The sequence below is a fragment of the Erythrolamprus reginae genome, chromosome 3 (assembly GCF_031021105.1).
Source record: "Erythrolamprus reginae isolate rEryReg1 chromosome 3, rEryReg1.hap1, whole genome shotgun sequence".
NCBI classification, from domain to species: domain Eukaryota; kingdom Metazoa; phylum Chordata; class Lepidosauria; order Squamata; family Dipsadidae; genus Erythrolamprus; species Erythrolamprus reginae.
Window position 1 is genome coordinate 75,959,300 of NC_091952.1, and position 27,444 is coordinate 75,986,743.

General features: G+C 39.8%; 2 protein-coding genes across 2 annotated transcripts in view; both read left to right on the top strand.

The window, feature by feature from the left end:
* Positions 1-5,524: 5,524 nt before the first annotated feature.
* On the top strand, positions 5,525-11,555 carry CDKN2C (cyclin dependent kinase inhibitor 2C). Its single transcript, XM_070745852.1, has 2 exons — positions 5,525-5,837; positions 9,824-11,555. The coding sequence occupies exons 1-2, from the start codon at positions 5,709-5,711 to the stop codon at positions 10,202-10,204; spliced, it is 510 nt and encodes a 169-aa protein (XP_070601953.1). The 5' UTR covers positions 5,525-5,708; the 3' UTR covers positions 10,205-11,555.
* Positions 11,556-14,355: 2,800 nt separating this feature from the next.
* C3H1orf185 (chromosome 3 C1orf185 homolog) overlaps positions 14,356-27,444 on the top strand; it is a 56,167-nt gene continuing 43,078 nt past the window's right edge. Inside the window, exons 1-2 of the mRNA XM_070745854.1 lie at positions 14,356-14,688; positions 22,465-22,552. The gene's annotated coding sequence lies outside the window, so the exon portion shown is untranslated. The remainder of the gene's footprint in view (positions 14,689-22,464; positions 22,553-27,444) is intronic.

The window sequence follows — 27,444 nt, forward strand, 5'->3', positions numbered from 1 at the left end:
AAACTTAGCCAGTTTGATAGTTTATTATGGGAATCCAGGCAATCAAGTTAATTCAATCTACCATATTTCTACATGGTTTATTACATTATAAGGACAAATACCATAAGTACTGAAAAGGAATCCTAAGGCAACTAAATCAGAAATATAAAACTCCTGATTGAAGCTATATTACTATATTATATTGGTTGCACTGAAAGACCTTCAAGGGGTCTTCCAATTCTTTCATTCTGCTTGCATGTGTCAAACTAATGAGCCTAACAAAAACAGCATTGCATTATCATATTGCAGGCCTTGTCTTTTGTATATTCATATTGTGATGTAACATAAAGAATATTATAAAAATGTGGATAGTAAAATGCAGTCTTCATCATTTTGATTGAAGCAGGTAGTGCTGTGAACACCATATAAACATTTTTGTAGTTAATTGTTCTACTACTAGCAAACTACATTATAGGAACGGAAAGTCAAGTGCATCCTACTAAAATGTGGCACTGTAACTTACTGCAGGAAAATCAATTTGCTTTTACAGTAGAATATCACCGTTTTTGTCTGTCAGCCAATTCTATTAGTTAAACTGAGAAATATATTTTTAAGACAATCTCTGTGCTTCAGCCACTAACATGATTACGAGCATAAGCAAAGGGGACAAATGATAACATGCATGTCATTGCATAATCAAAGATGTTTATGTTGAAGACATGATCTGATGCAATATACTTGCACCAGAACTTATGACATAGTTGACATCTTTATCCACATAATAATTTTGGCATCATTGTGATATTTTATCCATACCACTAAACAGGCCACTGTTTAATAATCCATAGTTGATAGGCCTGGCATAGTAAAATATGTGAAATTAATTGTGACAATACCTTGTCATTCATGAAATAACTGCTGATATTTACAGAATACAGATGATCCTTGTTTAATTTCTCTCCTGTTTAACAACTGTTCATAGTTACAGCAGTGCTGAAAAAGTGATTTCATTACTGGTCCTTGCACTTATAACCATCACAGTTTGTGGTGTGAACACAATTTGCATCCTTCACAGCTAGCTTCCAACAAACAGAATCAATGGAGAGGATTTCATTAAAATTGTGAACCGTGGTCATGTCATCTTAGTTAAACTTTAGGCAAGAAAAATCATCTGGGTGACTTTGGGTCAGTCGTCTCTCTCAGCCAATTTATATCACAGGGTTGTTGTGGGAGAAAAATAGGAGGAGGAAAGAGTTTTAGGTATATTTGTAGTCTTGAGTTCTTCACAAACAATAATGAAAATGGGATAAAAATCAAGTAAATATATATTTTTAAAATACACTTAGTCTTGCTTAATTGGGTCTTGCATTTGAGAGTTTTGATGCATCCATCTCATTCAAGTACAGTACTGAAGTTGTGGATGATAAAACAGTATCTCATTGAAGACAATGACAAATCTACATAAAGACAGGCATTGTTCCAGTTGCCTTGTAATGCAACTGGAACAATCTTGAAATAAACATGCTCAAAATCATAGAAATTGTGGTAGATTTTAGGAGAAACCCTCCTATATTACCACCATTTACAATACTAGTAGAAATATTACTGTATCAACAGTAGAGATGATCAAGTTTCTAGATTCTATCATATCTCATGTTCACCTTCCCCAGCCTTCAGGAAAGCATTCAGAGCCTGTTGGACCATTGTGTTTTTTTTCATCCTTCCCTGGCTTTCTGCCATCCACAGGTTCTGGATGATTTCCTGAAACCTGTGGAGGGTATAAAATGGCCCAATGGCCCACCCAGAAGTTCATTTCCGAACTTCCATAAGGACTGTTGGGTCTGATATTTTGCCATCCACAGGCCCCGGAGGCTTTCCTGGAGCCTGGGGACAGTGAAAAATGGCCCAACCAGAAGTTCATTTCTGAACTTCCGGTAGGCCCGTTGGGTCTGTTTTTCACCATCCACAGTCTCCAGAGGTTTTTCTGAAGCCTGGGGAAGAGAAACCTACCTCCCCCATGCCTTCCGGAAGGTCGAAAATCAACTGGTGAGCTCGCAGATCAGCAATGAATTGCTCTTGGTTTGATCCAGTACTAAGAACCAATAGCGCCAGCAGTGGCAGTCTATGCCATCCACCCAGAATGCTTCTAAGCATGTGTGTGTGTGCAAATGAGTGTGCACACAAACTGGTAGTAAAGGATTTTAGAATCCACTCCTGGGGCTTATGCACACTGGAACTGACATAGGGCAATGCCTTGTGTGCCCTCAGTTATGGCTCCACGTGCCACCTGTGGCACGTCATAGGTTCACATAATGGGTATAGGGCATTGCATACCAGGACAACTAGACAGAAGGACAGTTTTTCCTGAATGCCATTACTCTGCTAAATTCCTACAATACTATCTAAGACTGCATTACTATTCTTCTTCTCATTCTCTCTACTACCTATCTCCTCCCACTTATGAATATAACCAGATTGCTTGTATCTTTACTGTTTATATTTTGTTTTCTATTGATTTGATTGCTTATTAGTAACCTATGACTATCATAAAGTGTTGTATCTTATGATGCTTGATTAATATATTTTTATTTATTTTATGTACACCCAGAGCATATGCACCAAAGACATGTCCAATTACATTTAGCCAATAAAGAATTCAATTCAGTTCATCTAAAAAAAATAGTTGCAAATTTGTCATAAACTGTTTTTATGTCTAGCCCAATATGCATGATTTACCCATGGTTTGTCAGGTAATCATCACTGTTGTGAGCTGCCCCGAGTCTGCGGAGAGGGGCGGCATACAAATCTAATAAATAATAATAATAATAAAATTATTGACTGGCTTGGGCATTAAACATTAAGCCACCATTTTGATTGACCAACCATTGACTCTTTCATATGGTGCATTAAACCCAATCAATCAAAGAACGCTGCATCTTACATGAATCCAAGGATACAATAATTCAGTATAATAAGTTGTTGTTGATTTATTCTCATGACATAAACTATGGTAGGTATGGTTTAAGTTTACTGACACAACATATTCTCCTGAGTGGAAAATACTGTACGTTCAGAATTTACTCATGGACTGTAATGTTGGCAGATTGTTTTCATGTCAACTCTTCAACACTTTAATAATACAATAGTAGTTCCTGTGCACAACAGTATTTATGCTCCTGATTTTTTTGCTTCAGCGATATTTTTAAAATGCCACAACCATCTTTCTCCCTTTTTTTGCCCAAGGTGTGGTAAAAAACATAAGTGCAACGTGGTTTTTTTGGGAGGGGTGGAAAGAGAGAAGAGAAAGTTTTTCATTTGCTACAGTGGCAGCAAGCTGACATTGACCCTTCCGAGTGACCTTGTCTGGGCTGTCTCCTTAGTAACCAGATCCAGAGAAAGAAAACCTGCAGCCAAGCCTCTCTTTTGGCTACCTAACCTTTTCTGCCAATCTGATCTGTTGTGCTCCCCGGGGACGGGGGAGGGGGGGGGGAGGCGGGTGGCGGCAGGCAAACAAGATCCTCGGGTCGCGGTAGGGCACAGTAGTAGTAATGAGTAGTAAGAAGTAGTAAAGAACGAGCTCTGCCACTCCGGGGAAAAGAGATCACCGATGCACGAGAGGGCACTGCGGTCCCTTTACACGTAGCCTTAACTTTCGGCCCGCCTTCCTTTACTCTCCTGCGGTGTCCGCAGAGTTGGCGTCAACAAATAATAACCCGCGGCGCCCACACTTAGAAAGTAACGTAAAACGGGTCGTCGGGGCCTCTGGTAGCTTTGTATCGCCACAATTGTAGAGGGCGCCCAGGGGCTGGCAGTGGAAGATTTAGCGGTTGCGGGAGGGGGGGGCACCGATAACCCCTCGGGCTATATTGAAAAGAGGCTAATATTAAAGGGGGGGGGCAATCTCCTTAAAAGAGCCAATAGAGGCTCTCGTCGCCTCAGCTTAACTCCTCAGGCCCAGCCTAGTAACAGTGTGGGGAAAACTGAGGGCAAAGGCCTACTGGCCCGCTTCGAACGGCGGGTCCGCGGCCTGAACCGTTTGTCAGCCCAGCAAGAAAAAACGCGGCGGCGGAGGAGGAGGCGCGCTGGCTTGGCCTCGCCCTCCCGCCCAGGCCTTCCTGCTTTTGCCGGGAACTCCGTGGCGCCTCCTTAAATCTCTGCCGTTAAAATGTGGGCGGGTGTTTCAAGTCAAAGAGCGCTCAAAATGTTTTTCCTTTTTTCAAAAAAAGCTGAGGAGGAGAAGTCGGGGAGGGGAAAGGGAGACCGCGGACTGGAGGAGGAGGAACCGGCTTTCTGAGGCGGCAGCTCGCACAAAAAAATTAAAATTAAATTAAAATTCAACGGGCTTGACTCAGCCGCCTCAGCTTCCAGACGCTCGCAGGAACCGGCTGGCGACACTCTGAGGGGAAAAGAGAACGGGGTTTTTGGCGCCTTTTAACCAGGCTGAGATCGCGCCTTCGGGGCTCCTGTCAAAGAGGCGCTGCCAACGCCGCCGCTGCTCCATGCGCTACAGCAAATCGGCAACGACCTGGCGGAGCTTGAAGCGGTTGCCGCCTCAGCGCCGAAACCACCGCCGGCGCGGCGAAAGATGCGGCTACCTCTCGGGCAGGCTGACGCGCCCGGTCTTCCCAGCTCTCGCTCGGGCTCGGCTCCAATCCGCCTCAACCAACCGCGACTTTCGCGCCCGTTGGGTCTGCCGCGCGCCCCGGGGATGGGAACGCCGCGAAGCACCACCGCATCATCCCCCGGTGGAAAGTTGAGCAGCTGATCCGGACTGGTTAGTCGCCCCCACCGGGAGCTACCGAGACTGATCGGGACTGGTTAGTCGCCCCCACCGGGAGCTACCGAGACTGGATTAACCCCTTCGCTCTTAACGTTGGCGTTCCAAGGGTGGCGGACGAAGAACTGACTCAGCGGGGCAAACCGGCCCACCCGCCAATATCGGCAACGGAACCCGCAGTTTGCAAAAGAAAGAAGCCCGTCCCGGGGTCTCGGCTGGACAGAACTGGTGGGTTGTGTCTCTTCTCCTTCTCCTTCCTCTTCTCCTCCTCCTTCTTCCTCTCCTCCTACTCTTCTCCCCCTCCTTCTTTTTCCTCCTACTCTTCTTCTTCTCCTCCTCTTCTCCTTCTCCTCCTTCCTCTCCTCCTATTCTTCCTCTCCTTCTCTTCCTCTTCTTCTCCTTCCTCCTTCTCTTCTCCTCCTCCTCCCTCCTCTCCTTCCTCCTCCTCTTTTTCTTCCTCCTCCTCCTCCTCTCCTCCTCCTCCTTCCACCTTGTTCTTTGCCCTCCCCATCTTGCCCCCCCTCCTCCTCCCCAAAAGTTTGTCTGCGCTCTCTCGCTCGCTGAAGTGCTTGAATCAATTTAGGCGCCCCGGCCAAGGTCCGGCGGTGGTGGCGGCGGAGGGGGGGGGAGAGAAGAGAGAGGCGGGCGGGCGGGCGTTTTTGTGCGCGTTAGAGGTGCTTTTTCGAGCGGAGCTGCAAGCAGCCTCGTATGACGTGTGAACCGAGGGGCGGGCTTCTGGCAAGCAACTCCTTTACGAGTATTTACTACAAGAAAGGCTACTCGAGAAAGATTCACATCCCCGCTCCTGCCTGTCAGTTTCCGATGGCCATGCCCGGCTAAACCTCCCCCCCCCCCCCAGAAAAAACCCCAAAACAAAAACAACCCTTAAAAGACCATCAAGCACAAGCCCCGGGGGTTTTCCGTCGGGCGATCGTCAATTCGCCCTAAAGGAATGGCCGAACCTTGGGCGAATGAGTTGGCGTCCGCAGCTGCCAGAGGGGACCTGGCGCAAGTTACTAATTTGTTGGAAAATAATATAAACGTCAATGCCCCAAATGGATTTGGGAGGACTGCGCTGCAGGTTGGTATTCTGGGCGGGCGGACTGAGAGAGGCGATCGTTCGCCGCTTGAGGTGAACTTGGTTTGACGGAGTTGGGGGGGTGCGGGGGGGGGAAGGACCGTTTTTAAAAAGGGGGGGAGGAAAAAAATCTGCATTTTTTTTTTTAAAACCGAGTCGGTTGCCATATTTTATATAAGTTTTCGCCGCTCCGACTCTCCTTCGAGTGACGTACTTTTTTAAGCCAAACCTGGTTTTTAATGTGGCTCTGATCTCGGGATAAACCTCGTCTGCGAGACACCTCGTCTTTTTTTTAAAAAAAAATACATTCTGAGACAGGGAAGCAAGTGGCGGAGGCGGGGGGGGGGGGCGGAGGGAAAGGAACGATCCGGGCTTGATCGGTAAACACCTCCTGTTTTGAAATCCGGATTATATCTGTTTCAAGTATCTGAACGGGGGCTGTTTGTCTGGCTGGTAAAAAGTGGCGGTTGGGGTTTATTTTTTCCTCACATTTTGGCCAGCATTCACCCCCTTCCCCCGCCCCAAAACCCCTATCGCCCCTGAATAACTGCGAAGCAATGTGGCGATCTGGATCGCGAAAACCCAACGCTTTGTGATTCGCCATCCTTCGGGGTTCTTTTTGAGAGATCGGTGGATCGCTTCGCTGGGAGGATTTCCTTTCCGTAGGTATATAACGCCCGTCTACACCCATTTCCAGTGTTTAGATTTACAGGCGGCTTCTGGAGCTGTTCCAGCTACTAAAAACCCTGCACCCGCTGAAAGATGTTTTCCTTTGAGAACATTGGGTAACGGTGCTGAAAGTGTTACGTTGGGAGGGGGGGAGAGGTAAGGGTGCCCAACCAGACATAAAAGAAAAAAGGTAGGTGAAAATCTGGGAAGGATTTTCCGAGGAAAGACCAGTGGATCTGGTCCCAAGGACTGCGGACTATTGAGCAAGCTCCTTAAAAGAAAAGCAAATTGTTGATTCAACTACAGACAAGGATCCACTTTCTGAAATATTGGAAGATGGGTCCCTGTGAGGGAGGGCTGAAAACACAACACGACCTCATTTTTAAAATGGAAAGCTACCCTCCTGCAATAGGACCTTCCTTGGTGTTCTTTTCAAATTCAGCTCAGTGATCCTAAAATATTTGTAAGGAGCATAAATGCCTTGAACTCTTTTAGGTTTTTCTGCACCATAACAGGTAGGTCATGTTTGGAACCAATCCTTGAATTGGTTTGGTTAAAAAAAGAAAGTGCAACCTCAATTTCCACATCCTTACTAAATTGCCAATTCTTTTTCTTACTGTTTAATGAGAACCAATGATTCTGCCCCCCCTTCTCCCCCTCCCCTTTATTGATTTACAGAGATACATTTCTGCTTACCTGGGGGGGGTGTCTTTTCCACCACCTACTTTTCATTGCAGCTTCATTACTAACCATAATTTGAGGCAAGCTACACAAGGACACATTTGAATAAAAGTAAACACAACAGAAGAAGCTGGTTCTTATTTTCAGTATGTGTAAGCCAGAAATATCTAGTGGGTGGATGATAGAACTTGAGCTGATAGTCAATGTTGCTTACCAAAGAAAGTGAAAATACACATTGGCTTCTACAGTCTCATTTAAATTATTTCTGTCTCATCTCATTTCCTTCTTTTTTCCCCTTTCCTATTCTTTTTTTTTTCTCAAATCAGGTGTTTAAGTGAAGGCCTCTTTTGGCTAAGAACAGCTAGGCTTAGGCCTTTGCATGCAATCTGTACCCTTCCTTTGCTAAAAGAATTCCACACCAGAAAACAAAAACATTTAGAATCATCTAAAACTGCCTATAAAAATCAGACTTTTGCTCATAGTTTGTATAGTATAGATAACTTTTATCTTCCACAGTTTTGGAACCTGATTCTGAGTTTTGTATTTACCCCAATTTATGAATTTGACAGGAAATACAAGGTGACATCTTAAAAGTTTAAGGAATACATGTTCATTTTATCATAATGGCCGATCCATTTTCCAGAAAGCTAACTGTATTCCTAGTATTTGCATTCCAAATTGGTAAACAAGAGGGCAGGTGATTGGATTACCAAAGAAGAGATTATCTCCTAGTAAACTATCATCTTTGTGGCTGCTGATCTATGTTCTGAGTCTTATATGCTCTCTGGCATAACTCTTTCTTGTTTTATGGATTTTCCAGTTTTGTTTACTGTAACTGCTTCCCTTTGTATACTAAAACAGAAGACACATTCCTCGCAAGAAAAAAAGTAAAAGGCACACTCTAATATTTTATAAATGGGTAGGCAAAATAGGAAGAAAAAAAATACTGAAAGCAAAAGAACACATCATCTTTGAAAGCTAGCTGTTCTCGTAACAAAGCTTGGCCGAGGTGTAAACTTCAGTATGCAATATTTGGCCGTGGCTCTTCAGATACAAGGATTAAAATATTCCAAAAAATTACAAGGGTCTGTCTCTGAGATGGGCAATCCTAATTATGAAAATACAAGAAAAAATAGAGTATATCATTTTTTATTTCCCCAGAAACTAGATATTCTTAAGAAAACGTGCTTTTAAGTGATAATAGCACAATATTCAAATAAAAAGGGAATATTTAAGGAAGCCAACAGCTTTTAAAAACTTTCTACTTAAACTGAACATAAGCCATACACTTTACAAGTATTGATTTGCATTCATATAACAATCCCAAATGAAACTAAAACTGCAAATCTGTTTGTACATATCCTTGGAAGTTAAGACCCTCTGAATTTACTAAGATATTTTAAAAAACACATAAACCCATTTGACTGGTTACTCCACAGATAAGGGACATAGGAAATATATACTCTGTCTTATTGATTAAAATGTGTTCTCTGAGTAATCTACAATTAGTCTACAATGTGACCATAATAGGATTACATTTCGGTTCTTTGCAAGTGCAGAAGCAACACAGCTTTGTTTTTAATAGTGGCATTCTTCAATTTCCCCCTTCTTTCATTTCACTACTGGTAGTTTTCCATGTTTGCTTCCACTTCCTTCCCCAAGAAGAATTTTAGATCCATCCAGGTTTGCAAAATACATTACATTCTAAACCCACTATCTGCCCTTTCCTTTACAGTATTGTTTATTGTGTTCTCAATTGCATCTGGAAAGGCTTAAATAAGGGAAGAAATTGAGCTATTTCGTATATGCAGTATATTTGCCAATAAGATACAAACACAGACTTTTTTTTACACACCTTACATGGACACATCTTTTATTAGAAATAGTCAGGTAGGTTCTCTATCCTTTATACAATTGGGAATGGGCCCTTTGGATTTTAAACCTATTTTCTATCAAAGGAGGACAAGCCCATCGGTGTCATTATATTTCTATTAACGGAGACCCTGATCCTCTTACCCTGTCCCTTGAGATAGTTTGTTCGTTTCTATCATGGCACAACAGGAAACACAATTTCCCACCCATCTATTTGCGTGTTTATTTTGGCACTGTATTCGTTTCTGTGTGGTGTAGGGTGGGTTTTAAAGTCTTGCCATTGCAGTATCTCTCATGGGAGACAAATTCGCCTTTTTAAAGCAGGAATGGGAGAGGGAGGGGGTCTCTCTGAAGTTGACGTTGAGGACCAAGTAGGCGGCCAGAAAAGAAGGAGTGGGAGATCTCTCTGAAGCCACGGGCCATTAAGGGTGAGGACCAAATGGGCGGCCAGAAATGCCAAATGGATGTGAACTGCTGGTGTCATCCCCAAAATATCCCGGCTCAGAAAGCCTTCGTCCCAATGCACCGACTTTGTTATTTATCTGCCCCTGGAGTGCAGAAGTTGGCATCCCGATTCCCTAAGGAACCTTCCCACGGGCTTTCCCAAAGCCAAACTAAGCAAAGGCTCTGCAGGTAAGGCGGAGTGGAAAGGGGGGGAGGAGGACACACGCGTGTAACCCGGACACGTGCGTAACGCGTGCGTACCCGAGCCTCAGGGAGGGGGTGGGGCGCCCTCGCCCACTCGCCTCGCGCTTCTCTTCCTGCAGGTGGTGAAACTGGGGAACCCGCAGATCGCCAGGCAGCTGCTGCTGCGGGGCGCGGACCCGGATCTGAAAGACCGCACCGGCTTCGCCATCCTGCACGATGCGGCCCGCGCCGGTTTCCTCGACACGCTGCAGACTCTGCTGGAGTTCCAGGCGGATGTGAACCTGGAGGACAGCGAGGGCAACCTGCCGCTGCACTTGGCCGCCCAGGAGGGCCACCTGGCCGTGGTGGCCTTCCTCCTGGAGCGCACGGCCTGCCGGGTGGAGCATCGCAACAAGAAGGGAGCCACCGCCTACGACCTGGCCAAGCTCTACAAGAGGCAGGCCGTGGCCAAACTGCTGGAGAACCGCCGGCGGAAGGAGGGCGTCCTCAGCGGGGACTGAAGCCCCACCGCTTGCCCCGGGACTTCGAAGCGCCTCTGCTCGTACACCTGTCGCCTCTCCTTTCCCCCCTCTCTCTCTTCATCTTAATCCAATAGGTGGGGTCGGTCTTCTCCCCCTCCCCCCAAATGCAGACATGGGGGTGATATTTTTTCCTCTCTCGGGAGGAAAAAAATCACGCCAGTAGCAGCTTTTCACGGATACTAGCGAGAAACTGGGTGGGCTCTCGCCTTTCTTTTACGAATACTTTAAAAAAAAAAAAACTTGGTTTGCTTTTGTTGCTCACCCCACCCTTCATTTAAGGGAGGATGGGGCTGGGTGGGGAGAGAAAGGTTGAAGATGTGTTTTTGTGCTTTCTGATAACTTTCTTTTCAAAGATCTATAAAGGCTTACTGTGATTTCCCATCCCTGAACACCATCTAGCCTAACCGAGGTTAACATAATATGAAACAGTGCATGAAGGAGTGTGTATGTAAAAGACCTTTTATGCCAGAAGGGGAAGTGGGAGGAAAAGAGAGACTTTTGGACAATTGAATCACGAAAACGTTTGATGAGATGGATAAGCTAACAAAAGGTCTATGGAACATTCATTAAAAATGCTTTCATTGTTATTTTTCTTATATTTTTACTGCCATGCCTTAGCTCCTAAACATCCCTTTTGCTGAAGGAAGTTCTGCTGAAATTTAGCTTTCCTCTAGTCAAATCTTTGGTTTAGGACCAAAGGTCCAGTTGATTCACCACATGTATCTGACCAGAGAGGAAATCTTAATTTGGGGTAGTTTGAATAGTGAAGCTTCAATATAACATATAAAGATAACAGTAAGAAGCAATTTATCAAGTCCAAAGTCACACGGTGTGGGAATGTGATATCTTGGCTATTTGCACAAACACAAGTTTAAGATTAAATAAAAGTAATTTATAAGATTAGATTGCATTTAGTGACTTGATAAGATTTGGGGAATGCTCTAGATGTTTCTCAGATTAAACTGCCAGAGTAGTACTATTTACTCACATTTGTTCCAGTAGAATAAATCCAGAATAAGCATTTATTTTTGTGGTTAAGATTTGGGACTGTTGATCAAAGCCTCTTTTATAGAGTCCATAAATTTCTATATAACAGCGTAGTATAGGCACCTGGAAGCAAAAATGTGAAATTGGATTGTTTAGGCTGCATTTTCTATGTATCTATGTGGGATTGAACTGCACTGAACTAAGTAAATGGAGCTTAGTTCTGAGCAGATGTGGCTGGAACTGCATTGTTACCTGGAGTTTTAGGATTGCTGAGTAGAAAAACTGACTATTAAACATATGTATTTGCATGGAAATAAATTACAAAACCTATAACTTTAATCAATTATTTAGAATAATCTCTCATCTTTATGGTTTTCTGATTAAAAACGTCAGTTGTTGCAGTGGAGAGAATTCATTACTATTTGCCTCCACAAAGCATTGTCTGTATCATACAATGGGGTGTGTGTCCCAGTTCAACTGTTGCTGTGATCTTAAGAAACTGATAAACTGATGTTTTATGTGAGGCAGGTCTTAGACTGTTACTTTCAAGAGGGATGAGATCCAGCTATATTGAGCAATTTAAATTTGGCTCAATTTAAAAAAGAAAAGGATTCATAAATTGTATCAGGCAACTTCCCCCTGCATTGTAGAAACTTTTCCTTTTGTGAAAAGAGATTTCAGAAGGATCACTTAAAAACTAAACCAATCTTATCCTTTTTCCAGACATTAAAAAACAAATCGGCATCTAAAGGAATCTGCTGTGTGTAAAACAAAACAAAATCTCACATTTTATTTCATCAGAGGTTTAATTTTAAAAAAGCTTTAATATTTGAAAAGTTAGTAAATATATTGGCAAGCTTCTAGCAGAATGATGGAGTTTCATAATGGGTTCAAAAAGTTAGTCAAATTGTCAACACAAAAGAAACTGTGGTTTCAGAAATGACTTTGTGTCAAGCCAAAGGAGACAGGAATGCTCTTTCTCTTTTTCAAAACTTTTCATAATCAATGTGGTTAATATGAACTCTTACTCAATCTAACAGCAAATTGCATTAATTCGATTTCTCTTAAATATAATGCACAAGGTGAGAAACCAATGACACCAGAAGTCATATACACTGCTCAAAAAAAATAAAGGGAACACTTAAACAATACAATATAACTCCAAGTAAATCAAACTTCTGTGAAATCAAACTGTCCACTTAGGGTAGGAAGCAACATTGATTGACAATCAATTTCACATGCTGTTGTGCACATTCGACTTTGTACAGAACAAAGTATTCAATGAGAATATTTCATTCATTCAGATCTAGGATGTGTTCTTTGAGTGTTCCCTTTATTTTTTTGAGCAGTACATATTTATCCATGCTCTTTAACTATTTTTCACTTGGCACCAACACAGCTAAAGAGCAATATCAATCTTAAGAAATGTCCATTATTTCACTCGGACTTGTTAATGGGTAAGAACATCCAATCTGACTAGATCTTTGACCCAGAATCCCAATCAAAGTTATCCTTTTAAAAAAATCTCAGATATTTAATATTTGAATCTCTCTGAAATTATTTAGGGGACTCTTGCTTGAGGGGGAGAGGGTGGAAATTGGACTGGACTATATGACCTACCGTAAAAGTTCCTTCCAACTCTAGTAATCTAATCTAGTCCCATCTTTGAAGCAGGTCAAGACTGAATATGGGTGGAAATGCCAAACAAGGCTTAAAAATTCGGGCTTCATAAACCCACGTCGCATTTGTAGTGGGAAGATCTTCAGACAATTTGACTTCTGCGGAGCAGGTGAGCCGTACTAGACTCTGTTTACCCAGGAAAAAAATGCTCCTCTGTGACGAGTGGCACGCCCATGCTCATGGAACAGAAAGGGGGACGGGGCTCAGTAGAACCATTTCCCCTCACATTTCCTAGGCTTGTCGCCCAGAACCTGGAACGACGGAGTGCCGTTGACTTTTAGGGCACTTTCTTTGACCACTAGGAAACCTGGCCTTGGAGACATGGATCCTAGGACCATCTCAGCGAGTTCCCAAGTATACATCGGGAGAGCTGAAGCAGCTTATTTGTCAGAAGGGATCGCCACCGAAGATCTCTCACGTGGGAGAAGGTAGATGACACCTTCGAAGACACGGGAGGGGAGGAAGAGAAATGGGGTCCCCAGCGTTCCAGATCTCTCAAGCCCAGGTTCCGAATTGGGGTTTTCCTCAACGGTGCGCTCGCTTGATGAAGTACAAAGACTTCGAAAATGACCCACAGCACCCCCACTCGCATTTGCTAGCCGGGGAGGCGTAATTGGGCTGCCTCGAGCAAGCCCTGCGCCGCAGGTAAGACGCTGCCCGGGCGCACCAGAACAAGCCTGCCCACCACCACCACCGCCCGTGGAGCTGCAAACTGCATTTTAAGGGGATCCGTGGGAATGCTGAGCCGGCTCAGGTGAGTGCTGGCCCCCGCGGCTCGGAGCGCTAGCGGAGCCCGGCGCAATTCTGCTGCCGCACCTGGGCAGGTAGCGGGATCGCGCGCGGACTGCGCCGGGTTCCGCTAGCGCTCCGCAGCACACCTCACCGTGATCTAGCCAGACCTAGGACAAAACTGGCGGGGGTGGGGGTGGGAGTCGAAGAGGAAGGTTATCCCCCCCCCCCAATTCCTTCCTTCCAAGGACCAGATGCAAGGCGCTCAAAATGTCGGAGCTTCCTCGGCCTCCCCGCGCCGCGCGTCTTTGCCCCGCTGGGGATCGTCCCGCGGTGCCCCAAAAGGCGAGGCTGAGCGGGGCAGGGGGGGGGGTAGAGGCCAAGCCGAGATCCGCGCCTAAAGAGCCAAAGCCGCGAGTGGGAAGGGAGAGGCGGCTTCAGAACCGTTACTTCGCTCTCTCCCCCCCCCCCCGCCTTTCCCTCCTCGTCCCCCGCCTGCGTCCCTCCCCCTTTACGGTTTCTTTTTCCCCCCTTTCTCTTCCTGTCCAAACATTTTTAAATTTCCGCGCCTTCCCAACAGTCTGATTGTTGCAGTATTGGTTTGGTTTCTTCTCTCCGTGGGCGCCCTTGGGGGGTTTTTTTTGGGGGCTTCTGCTCAGCACGGGTGGGTGGGGGGTTGAGTTGGCGTGCGCTTCTCCCGCAGCCCCTTCTCCGGAACAGGCGAAGCGAGGAGCCCGGGAGCGACCTCGGATGCGCCCCGCCGCGTCGCCTCATTTCTGCCCTCCCCGTGCAACCTGCCGCGCTGGATGGGCGAGATATCTGCGGGTTCTTCTCCCCGACGCCGAAGTCCCGACTCAAAGCGGCCGGAAACGCCGAGGCAAAACCAACGCCGTCCCTACGCAGTTCGCCTTCGGCGAGGAAAGATGCATTTGCGCGTGTCTGGGAAGCTGCGGCTGAAAAGGCTCTTTTTTCCCCCCCTTCTGGAATCGCCCGAGGCAACTGTCCCAAGGCGGCCTTCCCCTAGAGGCCCCGGCACATGGAGGAAAAGAAAGCGATCGGCAAGGAAGGTATTACTATTTTATTTTACAGATCTTTTATAATTAATTCTTAACTTGACTTTTTCTGTTGCTCTATCAAAGCCGGCATTTCCTGGGGAATCGACAAAGAAAAGTGCATTTGCTCAGGTCAAATATACTTTTTCTCAGTATCGGTCTCGGTGAATGACAGGAGGAAGAGATTTCTCCTGCTCTGCTTTAGAGGAAACCCATAACTTTATCCTGTTGTTTTTCACATTACTCTGTATCAGCCAAATAGGAGTTACAACTCTGAGAAATCTCATTTTTACAAATCTCTTCTTAAAGAGATGCCAGCGGATGGCTTCTATGGAAAGAAACTTGTATATCTGTTAAGTTGGATTGTCTAAAGACATCCTAAAGTTCCATACCAGAATTAACCTAAAAGCTGAAAGCATCACCTTACAGATTTTTTCCCCATTTTTCTATGCCCTTAAATTTGGGCCTATAATTATGTTTCCAAAGCTAGTAGTGCTTAATAACATTTTGAAAAATATCAGCCATCTTATCTTACTTAAATATTACAAGTAATTATTAGAAGTTCATTACCACTCAGCAAAATGATTACACCACGAAGAATATTAACTACAAGTTTGAAAGAAAAATGACATTTTAAAGCCAATCTTTGTTTCTTTTAATAAAATATTTTGAAAAGGAAATGAATCTGGAAGCTTCACTAGTTAATTTAATGTTCTTGGTTACATGTAAGATTTAAGCAACTAAAGGGTGGTAAACATTTGGGTACTTTTTTTGCTACTATTAAAATACTAATTTTAATAATCAGAGTTGGGCCTTTCTAGTATCAAAAAATGTTTTCCATACATTAATACAATATTAATAATAAAACAAGCATGGTGGATGTTAAGTTGTAATTTTACTTACAATTTATATTCTTCATGAACATAAAGATTCCTAAAAATTGATTTGTCCTTGAAAATAGTCATTCCTCTCTCTTTCTAAACTGATACAGAATGTGAATAGAGAAATATGAACTGATACAGAATGGGAATAAAGAAATGTGCTATTTTTAAGACAGTAAACTTTGCATCCTTGTTTAGAAGTTACTTTTTGACAATCATACAATATATTATTCCTGCTCTTTTTACCCCAATTATGCCAAACTAGAACAAAATAACTATCAACATATTCGAGCAACAGCCATTTTACTGAAAGTTTGAATGGGAAGCGCCATTTCAGGCCCTTTCTCCTTCTCAAGTCTAAATGATATTCAGATTCAGCATATGCTAATATAAAGTGATGCATATATTTGGTTAACTTTACCCATATTATAATGGTATGTTATGTTGCAGTATATATATTACATTATTTCTATTTTTGGATGTTACTAAACAAGGAATACAAGATGTTTTAAAATGTTACATAGTTAACAAGAAACAAAATTCTTGTGCTATTAATTAAACTCCTACAATATTCCTACATTCTAAAAGTAGGAAAAATAACATTGGTAGGAAAAATATACTTTAACCTAGAATGATTTAATAGAATTTACCTTTGATGAATTCTGGTTTCTGTTTAGGCATTATCCTTCTCCTAGATAATAAATGAAATAGGAAAATGGGATATAATACATATTGAATATTTGATTTCTATTAATCTTAAATAGAGTGTACAACATTTTAAATCCTGCCTTGATAGACTATTTGAACATGGATTAAGCTAAACAATATTTAAGGATGATATTTTTATTTACTTTCTGATTTAGGCTTCCATGTTATAAATTACAAAATGGGTGGGGTCCATTAGCAGCATCAAACTGAATCTAGAATTTCATCAGGATTCTAAATGAAAGCATCATTGGAAGATGGATGTCCAACTTCTGCTTGAATACATCTAGGAAAAACAAGTTACCCTCAACCCCTACTCAGATAATTATTTCCATTGTCAAATCCCCTCATTGTTAGGAACTTTCTGATCAAACATTCAATTAAATCCATTCTTTCTATCTTTGTGCTCTAGGATAGAGAGCTTTTCTCACTTTTCTAACTTGAAATATATTATCATATTCTCTCCACTCCCCTCTTTTTCAAGGTTAAACATTTCCAGTTTCTTCAAACTGTCATCATAGGACTTAATTTTCAATCCCTTGACCTTCTCTGAACTTTTAAGTCTAAATTTTAAGTACGGTGCCAAGAATTGTGCACAAATAATTTAGGTGAGGTCTGACCAATGCTGCATGAAAATATAGGATTTAGAAACCTTTATTGATATAATATCATACTGTGTTTATTTTTAAAATAAATTATTTTTTGTCAGTGCCCAGATCAGCATTTTTGCAGCCACATCACATTGCTGACTCATGTTCAGTTTGTAATAATTGCTATTTTTGTTTGAAAGCACAGTTTGTTTAGTTTTTAAAGCAATTTCCACTTAAAATAAGTGTAATTCTGCTACATGTGTAGAGCTAAAATCCTGGAATAGTAAGTTGTTGAGAAAATTAGCACTAATCAGACAATTACCGGTAGCTCTTCTGGTCTAATTTGTATCTCAAGAAGCAAAATACAGTAGAACATATTTTAAGTATAAAAAATTAATAGAAGTTTACTATCTTTTCCAATTTGAATAAACATTGATATAATCAGTATGGCTGGCAAAAACCAGAATTTATTTAAGAATCAGTGAAATCAATATGATCCTGTTATTTTATTACACTAAGAAAATCAAAATGTCTTTTCTACTTCTTAAAATAGAAATTTATAGCATGTTTTTTCTGAGCTAAAGTTACATGGTTAGATAGATACATTTATGCATACATAACATACATACATACATACATACATACACACACACGCAAGTGTTATTACTACTACATCATAAGTGGGTATACTGTACAGTAGTACTTTTTCCAATATGTATTATGTATGGTGCAGCTCAACAAACACAGAGAAGTGGCAAATAAACTTGTCTTGATGCATGGTATTCCAAATTTTTTTTCCAAGTACAGTATTGCCTACTTTAATAGTTAGTACTACTGCTCATGAATGTTAATGTATCTACACACATATAGAAATTTTAATATAAAATCCATATATTGCATTTTAATAACCTTTGGAGAAAATTGTAGAATTGGTCATGCATGTTTATTCATTTTCTGCTATATATGTGCAATGACACTGGGTGCCAATTTCACAACATGCTAAAGTACACTATACAAACATGCTAAAGAATATTACAGCTTATTTTCCTGAGACGATACTTGTATAAACGGATTCATTATGACAAAGTATTAATCATAAACTAAGCCACTGTGGCTTGTTTAATAAGCCATAATTTAATCCTTGTTTCTTAGCATTGTGTGGCAACACAAATATTTGCTCATTCTGCTGCATTTTCCTTTATTTTTTTGCAGAAAAATACATTCAATTTTGTCATGTAGGCACATTCATTGGTCTCCTATAGCTTAGTAGTCTTCTTCATACTGTCTTGAAAGTTTCCTGTAAAGTTGAAATCACATTATTTAAGGAAAAGATACTATTATATTACTTGAATAGAAAGTTAACAGATTTAAATTAAAATGTTATATGGTGGGTTTTGCTATTTTTATTGATTTCATGAAGGTACTTAATAACATCATCTTGAATTTTTCTGGTGATGCTTCAGTTTTTTGAGATGCAATAAATGATAGGGAGAAGAAAATTATTTAATATTAGATAGATAGATATTATTAGGCCCACCTTGACCTTACCAAGCTAGGTATTCTTAAGATACATTGAAATTCTGATTTAAATGAAGATATATTTTATGATCTCCACTTTAGGCCTTTATGAATAACTCTGTGCAATTACCGTACATTGTTCAATTAATTAATACTGTAATAATAATAAGTTATTAGATTTGTATGCCGCCCCTCTCCATAGACTTGGAGCGGCTCACAATTACAGTATTATGTGGTACTTCTTTCTGGTGTTGTAAAATTTTTATTATTAGCATCAGTAGTGAAATCCAATTTTTTTTACTACCAGTTCTGTCGGCATGGCTTACTGGTCATGTGTGGTTTGGTGGGCAAGCAGGGGAAGGATACTGCAAAATCTCCATTCCCACCCCATTCCAGGGGAAGGATATTGCAAAATCTCCATTTCCACCAAAATACTCAAAATTTCCGCTACCGGTTCTTCAAACCACTCAAAATGTCTGCTACTGGTTCTTCAGAACCTGCTGGATTTCCCCCCTGATTAGCATCCTTAGAAGAGTGATATTTTACTGACACTGTATAAAATTACATTTAAAAAGGAGAAAAATATTTTTATAATTGAGGTATCATTAATGATTAAATTAGGCATAAACTAATTAATATTATATAAGGCTTATAGGAAGAACCCATAAATCTATACATTAATTCTCTTTTCAATTACATGTTTTCAATCTGAAAAATATTCATGCAGTATTCACATAGCCAGTTTGGCCTAGTGCTTAAGGCATCAGGTTACAAAGGAGGAGACTGTAAATTCTAGTCCTGGCTTAGACAAGAAAGCCAGCTAGATAACCTTGGACCAATGACTTTCTCTCAGCCCAATCCACCTTATAGGACTGTTGGTTGTGGGGAAAACAGTATTAGAAAGACAAAATTCACCACCTGAGTTTTTTTATAAATATAATAAAGGCAATATATAAATAACATGAATGGTCAGTTGTTTTGAAGAATACCATACCTTCTTAAGGAAGGAACCAAAACTACAATAGCTTAAATCCTTGAAAAATTATATTTCATACCAGTAGTAATAGAACTATTTTTATTTGAGCTGCAAAAATCCATGGGATTTTTGAACAATCTATGGAAGCAAAGACAGAATTTTCTATATCTCTTTGCTGCCATCTATCAGTCATCCAGATTTATTTCACTCCAGATAGGGTGGCTGTTAATAAAAAGCAAATTTTAAAAAAATACTGTATCTCCCTTCTCCTATTACCACATTAAGGAAGACCAACAAATAGGTGAGGAGAAGGAAGAGAAAGGGATTTTCATAAAGAAATTAACAAATCAAACTTTAGGCTTATATAGGTGGGTTCCTTTGTCTCAGGAATATCTACATCTGTAAATAAAGCTAATTTTAAAGTTGCAATAATGTAGTTGGTTTTTTTTCCTGAAAGAAACTGACTCTGACATATTTTGGTGAAGGAAAGTGATCAATGTTCCAAAAAGTGCAAGCTAAATTGTATGCATATATTTTAATAACAGGCCAATTTGTCTTACCCTTCATTTGTAATGTTCAACAAACTATTCAGTAAGCCTTACTGAGTAAGGCTTTAATCTTATGTTATCTTATCTGGGTATAAGTTCCACTGAAGTTAATGGAACTTCATTCTGGATAGAATTATATATTTGTCTTATAAGAGAATAATTACTGCAGAAATATAAATACCGGTAGTTGTTCTCAGACAATATAAACCACCTAAAGAACGATTGTAGTTGTAAGTTCATTACAGAAGTCTGTCTTCACTACGGTAGTTAAAAGAGCTGACTAAATATTGTTTCCCATTTTACAACACTATTTGAAATGATTTAATTGAACTTTAGATAAGATAACTTCGCCACAGCTTATTTGAAAAAGAAAAAGAAAATACACATAACAGTGCCAGAATGCTTGTAGAAGATTTTTCTTTTAAGACAAAGAGGAAAAAAAGCAATGAAATTAAATCTTATATTAAAGATCTTGCAAAGCTATCTGTTTATTCCTACCTCAGCATCTAGCTAATCTTTTTTTTTTAAAGCAGGGTGCTTTGCTCATGATACTCAAGCCTCATTCAAAATGCACAGATTAAGACTGTACCAGTAAAAAAAATGGCAGCACAATCTCATGCCTGTCTATTCAGTCATAATCCCCACTTTAGTCTGGCTGAATTTTTAATAGGCAAGTGTCTATAGGATTATACTTTAAGGTTTTATGAATAATTACAGAACCAGTTTTTCCTATTTTGGTATTTGTTTTTTAAATCTGAAATGATATATTTTAACAATGTTTGTATGAAATACAAATAAACCTTGGTGCTGACCATTTATGTAATTACCAACCCTTCTTTAAAAGTATTGATGTTATAAAGTGGAATTCAAACTTTTCTATGCCATATGTATGCATTATTTTATACTCTGCAGAGTTCGCCCTATATATCAAGAGATTTGAAAAGACATGTGCTTCAAGTAAACAGTTTTAGGGAGAGGCTTAAGGTGTGCTATTGCCCAGCCATTAAGAGACTAAAGATCTAGTCCCCTCTGCTCCAGATTCTACCCTCCCCATTCAAATCCCACCTTCTGAAGGCAAGTGCTGACAATGGCACTCATCCTTCAGTCTTTGCCCTCTCTGGCAACATGCCTAGAAGTCTTTGCAATAGACTGCATCATAGGCAGAGGGTAAAGGCTCCCAGTAACTCTTATTCTGATCACCATTTTTTCCCCTACAAATGAATAACAATAAAAAACAGCTTAACATGGAAAGAGAGAAATATCCTGATATTAAAAATATAGTGTTTAACTAATCTCTAATAAAAAAGCTGTTAATTTATACAGTACCTACTACTAATAGCAGTGAGGATGATGTCATTCTTAGAATGTGACAAAGGGCTAATAGTATATACTGTATGCTGTAAAAACAATGAGTCAACAGTTTCTGTGCCCCAGAGGTCAAGCTTTCTACAGACTGAAAGTAGTCTATTCTTTAAACTCCCAGGATTTGCAGTTATTAGCTATTGCATTATGTAAAAATGTACAATGTTAAGCTAACAGAGTAACACAACTTTTTTGTTCAGAGTATAATTTCTCAAAATGTTTATTGTCACAAAAAAGAGAAAGTCGTTGAAATTTTAGAAAACAAATTCTTGGTATGTGCTCAAAATTCAGCTGTGTAAAATTGTCCTTCAAAAACACTGAGATCAAGCAGCATTGCAAAATGGAGCCTTTTTTAAGCCAAGCATCCAATTTCCTTTATACTCAAGACAAGTCTTGTTGCTTATTTTCAGACCTCGTGTTTCTATATAGGTATCATCAAGAATAGCCAATAGTTTTCCAATGCTTTGAAGCAAGTACCGTATCTCCTTACTTTTCAAATTATGAAATTATACACATAAAAGCTTAAATAGAGAGCTCTAGATACTTTAAATTGCATTTCAAACAAAAAGTTTTTAATTTCCTAAACAGATTTTTGGAATAGAAAGTTCAAATGTTGACTACTTTTACACAAGTTTAAAGACTGAATAAATCTTTCAAGGCCAATAGTGCTGTATTTTTTTTTTACCATTCTAACAGGAAAAAGAATAAAATACTGACTGACCTGTATCACAAAAAGAAATGGAGGTGAAGTCAAATCTGGATTGCTGACATCTGTTTTCATCATCAAGGAGATGTATATATGTAAACCATATTTGCCATCTTTCTGGTTCCTCTGCTTCATTCACCTGGAAGCTTAGTTTAGGGTTAGGTTTTTGTTTAATTGTTTAAAAAGATCATTCCACTTAGCTACTACAGTAATTACTAATACTACAATTTATTTTCTTTATAATTGCTCTGAGCTTTTTTAATATGAAATATTTAATAAATTACTAAAATGCCAAGCCTAGCTGACTCTATTAAAATAAACTGTAACTCCCTAGTTTATAAACAAATTATAATCATGTCAATTATTCAACTTGACAATCTAAAACTCTTAAAAAGTTACAGATGTTGCACTTTTTAAATAATGGTTTTATTATGCTGCTTTCCATTGTTTCAGATCTGAATTTAAAATACGTTGGCAATATTGTTCATCTTTCTTTCTTTTTAAGATACAACACAATCAAGAAGTGACACCCCATCCTAATCTAGAGCCACAATTGCACAACTAAACAAGATCGTATTGAGTTGCTGCCTGAGGTACTGTGTCATTAGACTGCTCTTATTATGAACCATGTGTTGCCAATCATTTACTTATATTTCAGAAAAGTTCACAAGAAACATTAGAAATATATTCCTCACTCAGATTGACAAGTAGGCTTTACATAGCTCTTTGCACTGGAATTTGAATATTGTCTTCTCTAGTATTCGTTTCATTTCATTTCTACTTTTTAATGTCTAATAGATATTATATGAATTTATGTTTAAGAAATACATATTTTAAGGCCAATCATAACACCTTTCTTTTTATAATCTGTTATCTGTCTATTTTTGATACTTTATGATTAATATTAAGAATTAATTATATGTTTATGACTTTACCTGTGAAGGTCAATAAAAATAACTAAATTTTACATTATTAATTTATTTATTCATACATTTTAATGTATTTTAATTTATTTAATTTTTTTTTATTTACTCAAAAGCATATTGCTAAAGGTTATATTTTAAAATGACAGTTTATTTCCTAAATAAAAATCAAGAAACTACAATAAATACTGTAATTTGGACCAACATTTTTAAATAAATACATTTAATTCTACAAATATTTATTTAAGCTTATTTTCTCTCAAACAGACATTTGTCATATGTTTTTGATTTGATTTGATTTGATTTGTATGCCACCCTTCTCCGAGGACTCGGGGCATCTCACAACATGTCAAAAACAATATACCACATACATATCTAAAAATCCAATTAATATACTAAAAAAAAATTAAAAACTCTAATAAGATTTAAAATCATTCATTACCATTCACACAGCAAAACATATTACACTCATTGGTCAGGGGGCTAGGGTCTAATGGTCCCAAGCCTGGTGGCATAAATAGGTCTTTAAGCTTTTACGGAAGGCGAGGAATGTGGGGGCAGTGCGAACGACATTGTCTAGTTGACGGGACCTGGAAAAGGCCAATTCTGTGGTACCTAATTGGTCGCTGGGACTCACGTGGCAGAAGGCGCTCCTGGAGCATTCTTATTAAAATATCTGTTAAATTTAAAGGAATAAATTTTTTAAATTTACAGAATGGTTTTGAATGGCAGAAAGGTAGTATGCAGTTACCTACTGTTGCCATATTTTCCTTTTTTTCCCAGAAAAAAAATCAAAAACAACTATCAATACCAATACACTTTTAAATAAAAACTAATTTAAATAAGTCTACTGTATATCTATCTGTAAATACATTCTCTTAGACAAATTTTTAAATAGCCACACATTTTGTCTAAAACAACTTGTTTAGAAATGAAGATAAGTTTAATAGGACAATTTATAACAAATAATAGAGACCAAACTTTAATAAATTTACAACTGATAAGGAGTCCTTATTTTAGCAATAGCATAGCAATAGCATTTAGATTTATATACCACTTTACAGTATTTTTCAGCCCTCTCTAAGCGGTTTACAGAGAATAAGCATATTGCCCCTAGCAATCTGGGTCCTCATTTTACCGACCTTGAATAGATGGAAGGCTGAGTTAACCTTGAGCCTACTTGAGCCTACTGAGATTTGATCTGCCAAATTGCTTGCAGCTGGTGATGAGCAGAAGAAGCTTGCAGTACTGCACTCTAACCACTGGGCCACCAAGGTTCTATAATTTTAAGGAGTCTGTTGTTGCTGTTAATTTTCAGCAAAGCAATTTCCCGTATTTGAAAAAAATACTGAGACAATTAAAAAATTTTCTTTTGTTTTTCTACAGTAAACTCAATAGTGAACAATAAATACTTAATTCATTTATTGTCCTGGATCAATCGATAACATTAGGAAATATAATAAATCAATAAACATCATTTCATATCATGAAATATGGCCAGTATTCAAGTAATAAATCGGTATTGCTCACTGATTAAATTAACACTTTCTATTTGCATCTATCTAGTCTCACTATAATTTATAAAAATTACATAATTTTCTTAATTTCTTCAAAAACATTTGACAAAAAGCATGATTAAATTTGGCATTCATCAAAGTTTTAATGAATCAATTTGATTACATCTTTGCTAACAACATCTAGAAAGTTCCAATTTTTAGACTAACATTTCCACCAATAAAAGTTTGATGGGGTGTAATACATTCTACTGTTCTTTATTGATTAATTATTTATGTAGCTTTAAGAGACCTGTGTTCTGTGAAGCATTCCAATGACAGTCGACAAATTCAGTGCTAAAATAATTATTGTATAGCTCTGTTTGCTTAAAATATAATTAGATTAGATTAGATTTATTGGATTTATATGCCGCCTCTCTCCAGAAACTCGGGGCGGCTCACAGCAATAATAAAAACAGTACATAGTAACAAATCCAAATCCCACCAATCTAATTACAATTTTAAATTAAAAAATTTATAAAACAATCCCAATATATATAAAAAACAGATACACAGACAATCAATCAGACGGCAAAACAACATGAGCAAGGGGGAGATGTTTTAGTTCCCCCATGTTTGACGACAGAGGTGGGTTTTAAGGAGTTTACGAAAGGCAGGGAGGGTGGGGGCAATCCTAATCTCAGGGGGGAGCTGGTTCCAGAGGGTCGGAGCCCCCACAGAGAAGGCTCTTCCCCTGGGTCCCGCCAGACAACATTGTTTAGTTGACGGGACCCGAAGAAGGCCGACTCTGTGGGACCTAACCGGTCGCTGGGATTCGTGCGGCAGGAGGCGGTCCCGAAGATATTCTGGTCCGGTGCCATGAAGGGCTTTATAGGTCATAACCAACACTTTGAATTGTGACCGGAAACTGATCGGCAACCAATGCAGACTGTGGAGTGTTGGAGTGATATGGGCCTACTTAGAGAAGCCCATAATTGCTCTCGCAGCTGCATTCTGCACGATCTGAAGTTTCCGAACACTTTTCAAAGGTAGCCCCATGTAGAGAGCGTTACAGTAGTCGAGCCTCGAGGTGATGAGGGCATGAGTGACTGTGAGCAATGACTCCCTGTCCAAATAGGGCCGCAACTGGCGCACCAGGCGAACCTGAGCAAATGCCCCCCTCGCCACAGCTGAAAGGTGTTACTCTAATGTGATCTGTGGATCGAGGAGGACACCCAAGTTGCGGACCCTCTCTGAGGGGATCAATAATTCCCCCCCCCCCAGGGTAATGGACTGACAGATAGAATTGTCCTTGGGAGGCAAAACCCACAGCCACTCCGTCTTGTCTGGGTTGAGTTTGAGTTTGTTGATACCCATCCAGGCCCCAACAGCCTCCAGGCACCGGCACATCACTTCCACTGCTTTGTTGACTGGACATGGGGTGGAGATGTACAACTGGGTATCATCGGCGTATTGATGATACCTCACCCCATGCCCTTGGATGATCTCACCCAGCGGTATAACTTTAGTAAAATTTCCTTATTTAATGTACAGGTAGTCCTCAACTTACAACCATTCATTTAGTGATCATTCAAAGTTACAACATCACTAAAAAATGTAACATGACCAGTTCTCATACTTATTATTATTGAAGCATTCCTATGGTCACATGATCAAGATTTGGATACTTGACACCTGGGATGTATTTATGATAGTTGCACTGTCATGTGGTCATCATTTGTGATCTTTCCAGCTGGCTTCTGACAGGCAAAGTCAATGGGAGAAGCCAGATTTGATAACTGACAATATGATTCACTTAACAATTGCATTGATTCATTTAACCATGGCAAAAAGGTCATTAAATGCCATGAATCACTGGACAACTGCCTTGCTTAGCAACAGAGATGTGCTCAATAATGGTGTGAGTTGAGGATTACCATAAATTTATATGACTTTTAAATATTATTGACAGTCCAAATTGACCCAAATTGTATATTTTATGAAGAAATGATTACATTTAGTTGACATTAGATTGGTACTTGTTTCTATTCTTTGGAAATACATAGGATTGCATACACTTTAAAATCTTAATTCTGCAAAATTTTCCATTTTTCCATTGTTTCTACTTAAACAATTTGTCCTCATGAGGATTCTTTGCTCTCCAAAGACTGGACACCACTCATCAAACCAAATCTATACATAATACTTTATTTGAAACACATACCTTACGCAATAACTGCTTATTCCTCTGAGTCAACAACACCCTTCTAGACTTTGCAAAGTGATGTTGCCAAGAACTATGTCCTTAATAATCGGTCCTTTATATTCAGTCTGTAATACTCAGATCAGACAAAAGTCTAAGTTTACAAAATAGCATACAACCTTTGCCTTTCTCCAAAAGTCCTTGCACTAATTATGATGAAATGCAGCTTCAGTGTGGTTGCTTTTTTCTAATTGCTGCTGGGTCCCAGGCCAAACTCAAAGCCTTGCTCTTAAGCAATGTTGCTTTTTGAGCACTCCAGCTAAGCTCCCTAAGTATTCCTATTGCGATATGCTGCTAGTTGCCTGACCTGCCTGTAATAGCAATCAGTCTTCAGACATCGCCTGCTTCCTTGTCTATATGCTGTTTGCTATCTCCTTTTCTCCTGCACACACACCCTTACAATGTCTTAGTGTTTGCTTTTGTAAGCTAAGGATCTGGATAGGGTGAGGCTACCTACAGATATCAACATATCCTTAAAAATACAAAGGTTCGGCCAAGCATCTGGAAGATTGGCTTACTTGTAAGTAAATTAATGCATGCTTGAGCCCATCTCTCAGGTTTTTAGGACTCTAAACTTTCACAACCCTTTGAAAAAACATGTGCTCTGGTGAGCCTTGGGGGAGTGGGGTATAAAGCATTTCTGTCATGATTACAGCTGCTTTCCCAAGCACAGACTTCCTCACATAATCAAGGAATGGAAGAATAGGAGATGGTTAGGAGCCAAAAGTTGTATCCATCTTCTTCAGACTGCAATAAAATTACTATTAAGGAGAAAGGACCTTACGTTAACAAAAAGTTACGTTTCT

Excerpts from the sequence above, each read along its gene's own strand:
- CDKN2C (XM_070745852.1), top strand. The coding sequence starts at position 5,709 with ATGGCCGAACCTTGGGCGAATGAGTTGGCGTCCGCAGCTGCCAGAGGG. Across the intron at positions 5,838-9,823 it reads TTGGGAGGACTGCGCTGCAG|GTGGTGAAACTGGGGAACCC; the intron begins GTTGGTATTCTG and ends CTCTTCCTGCAG.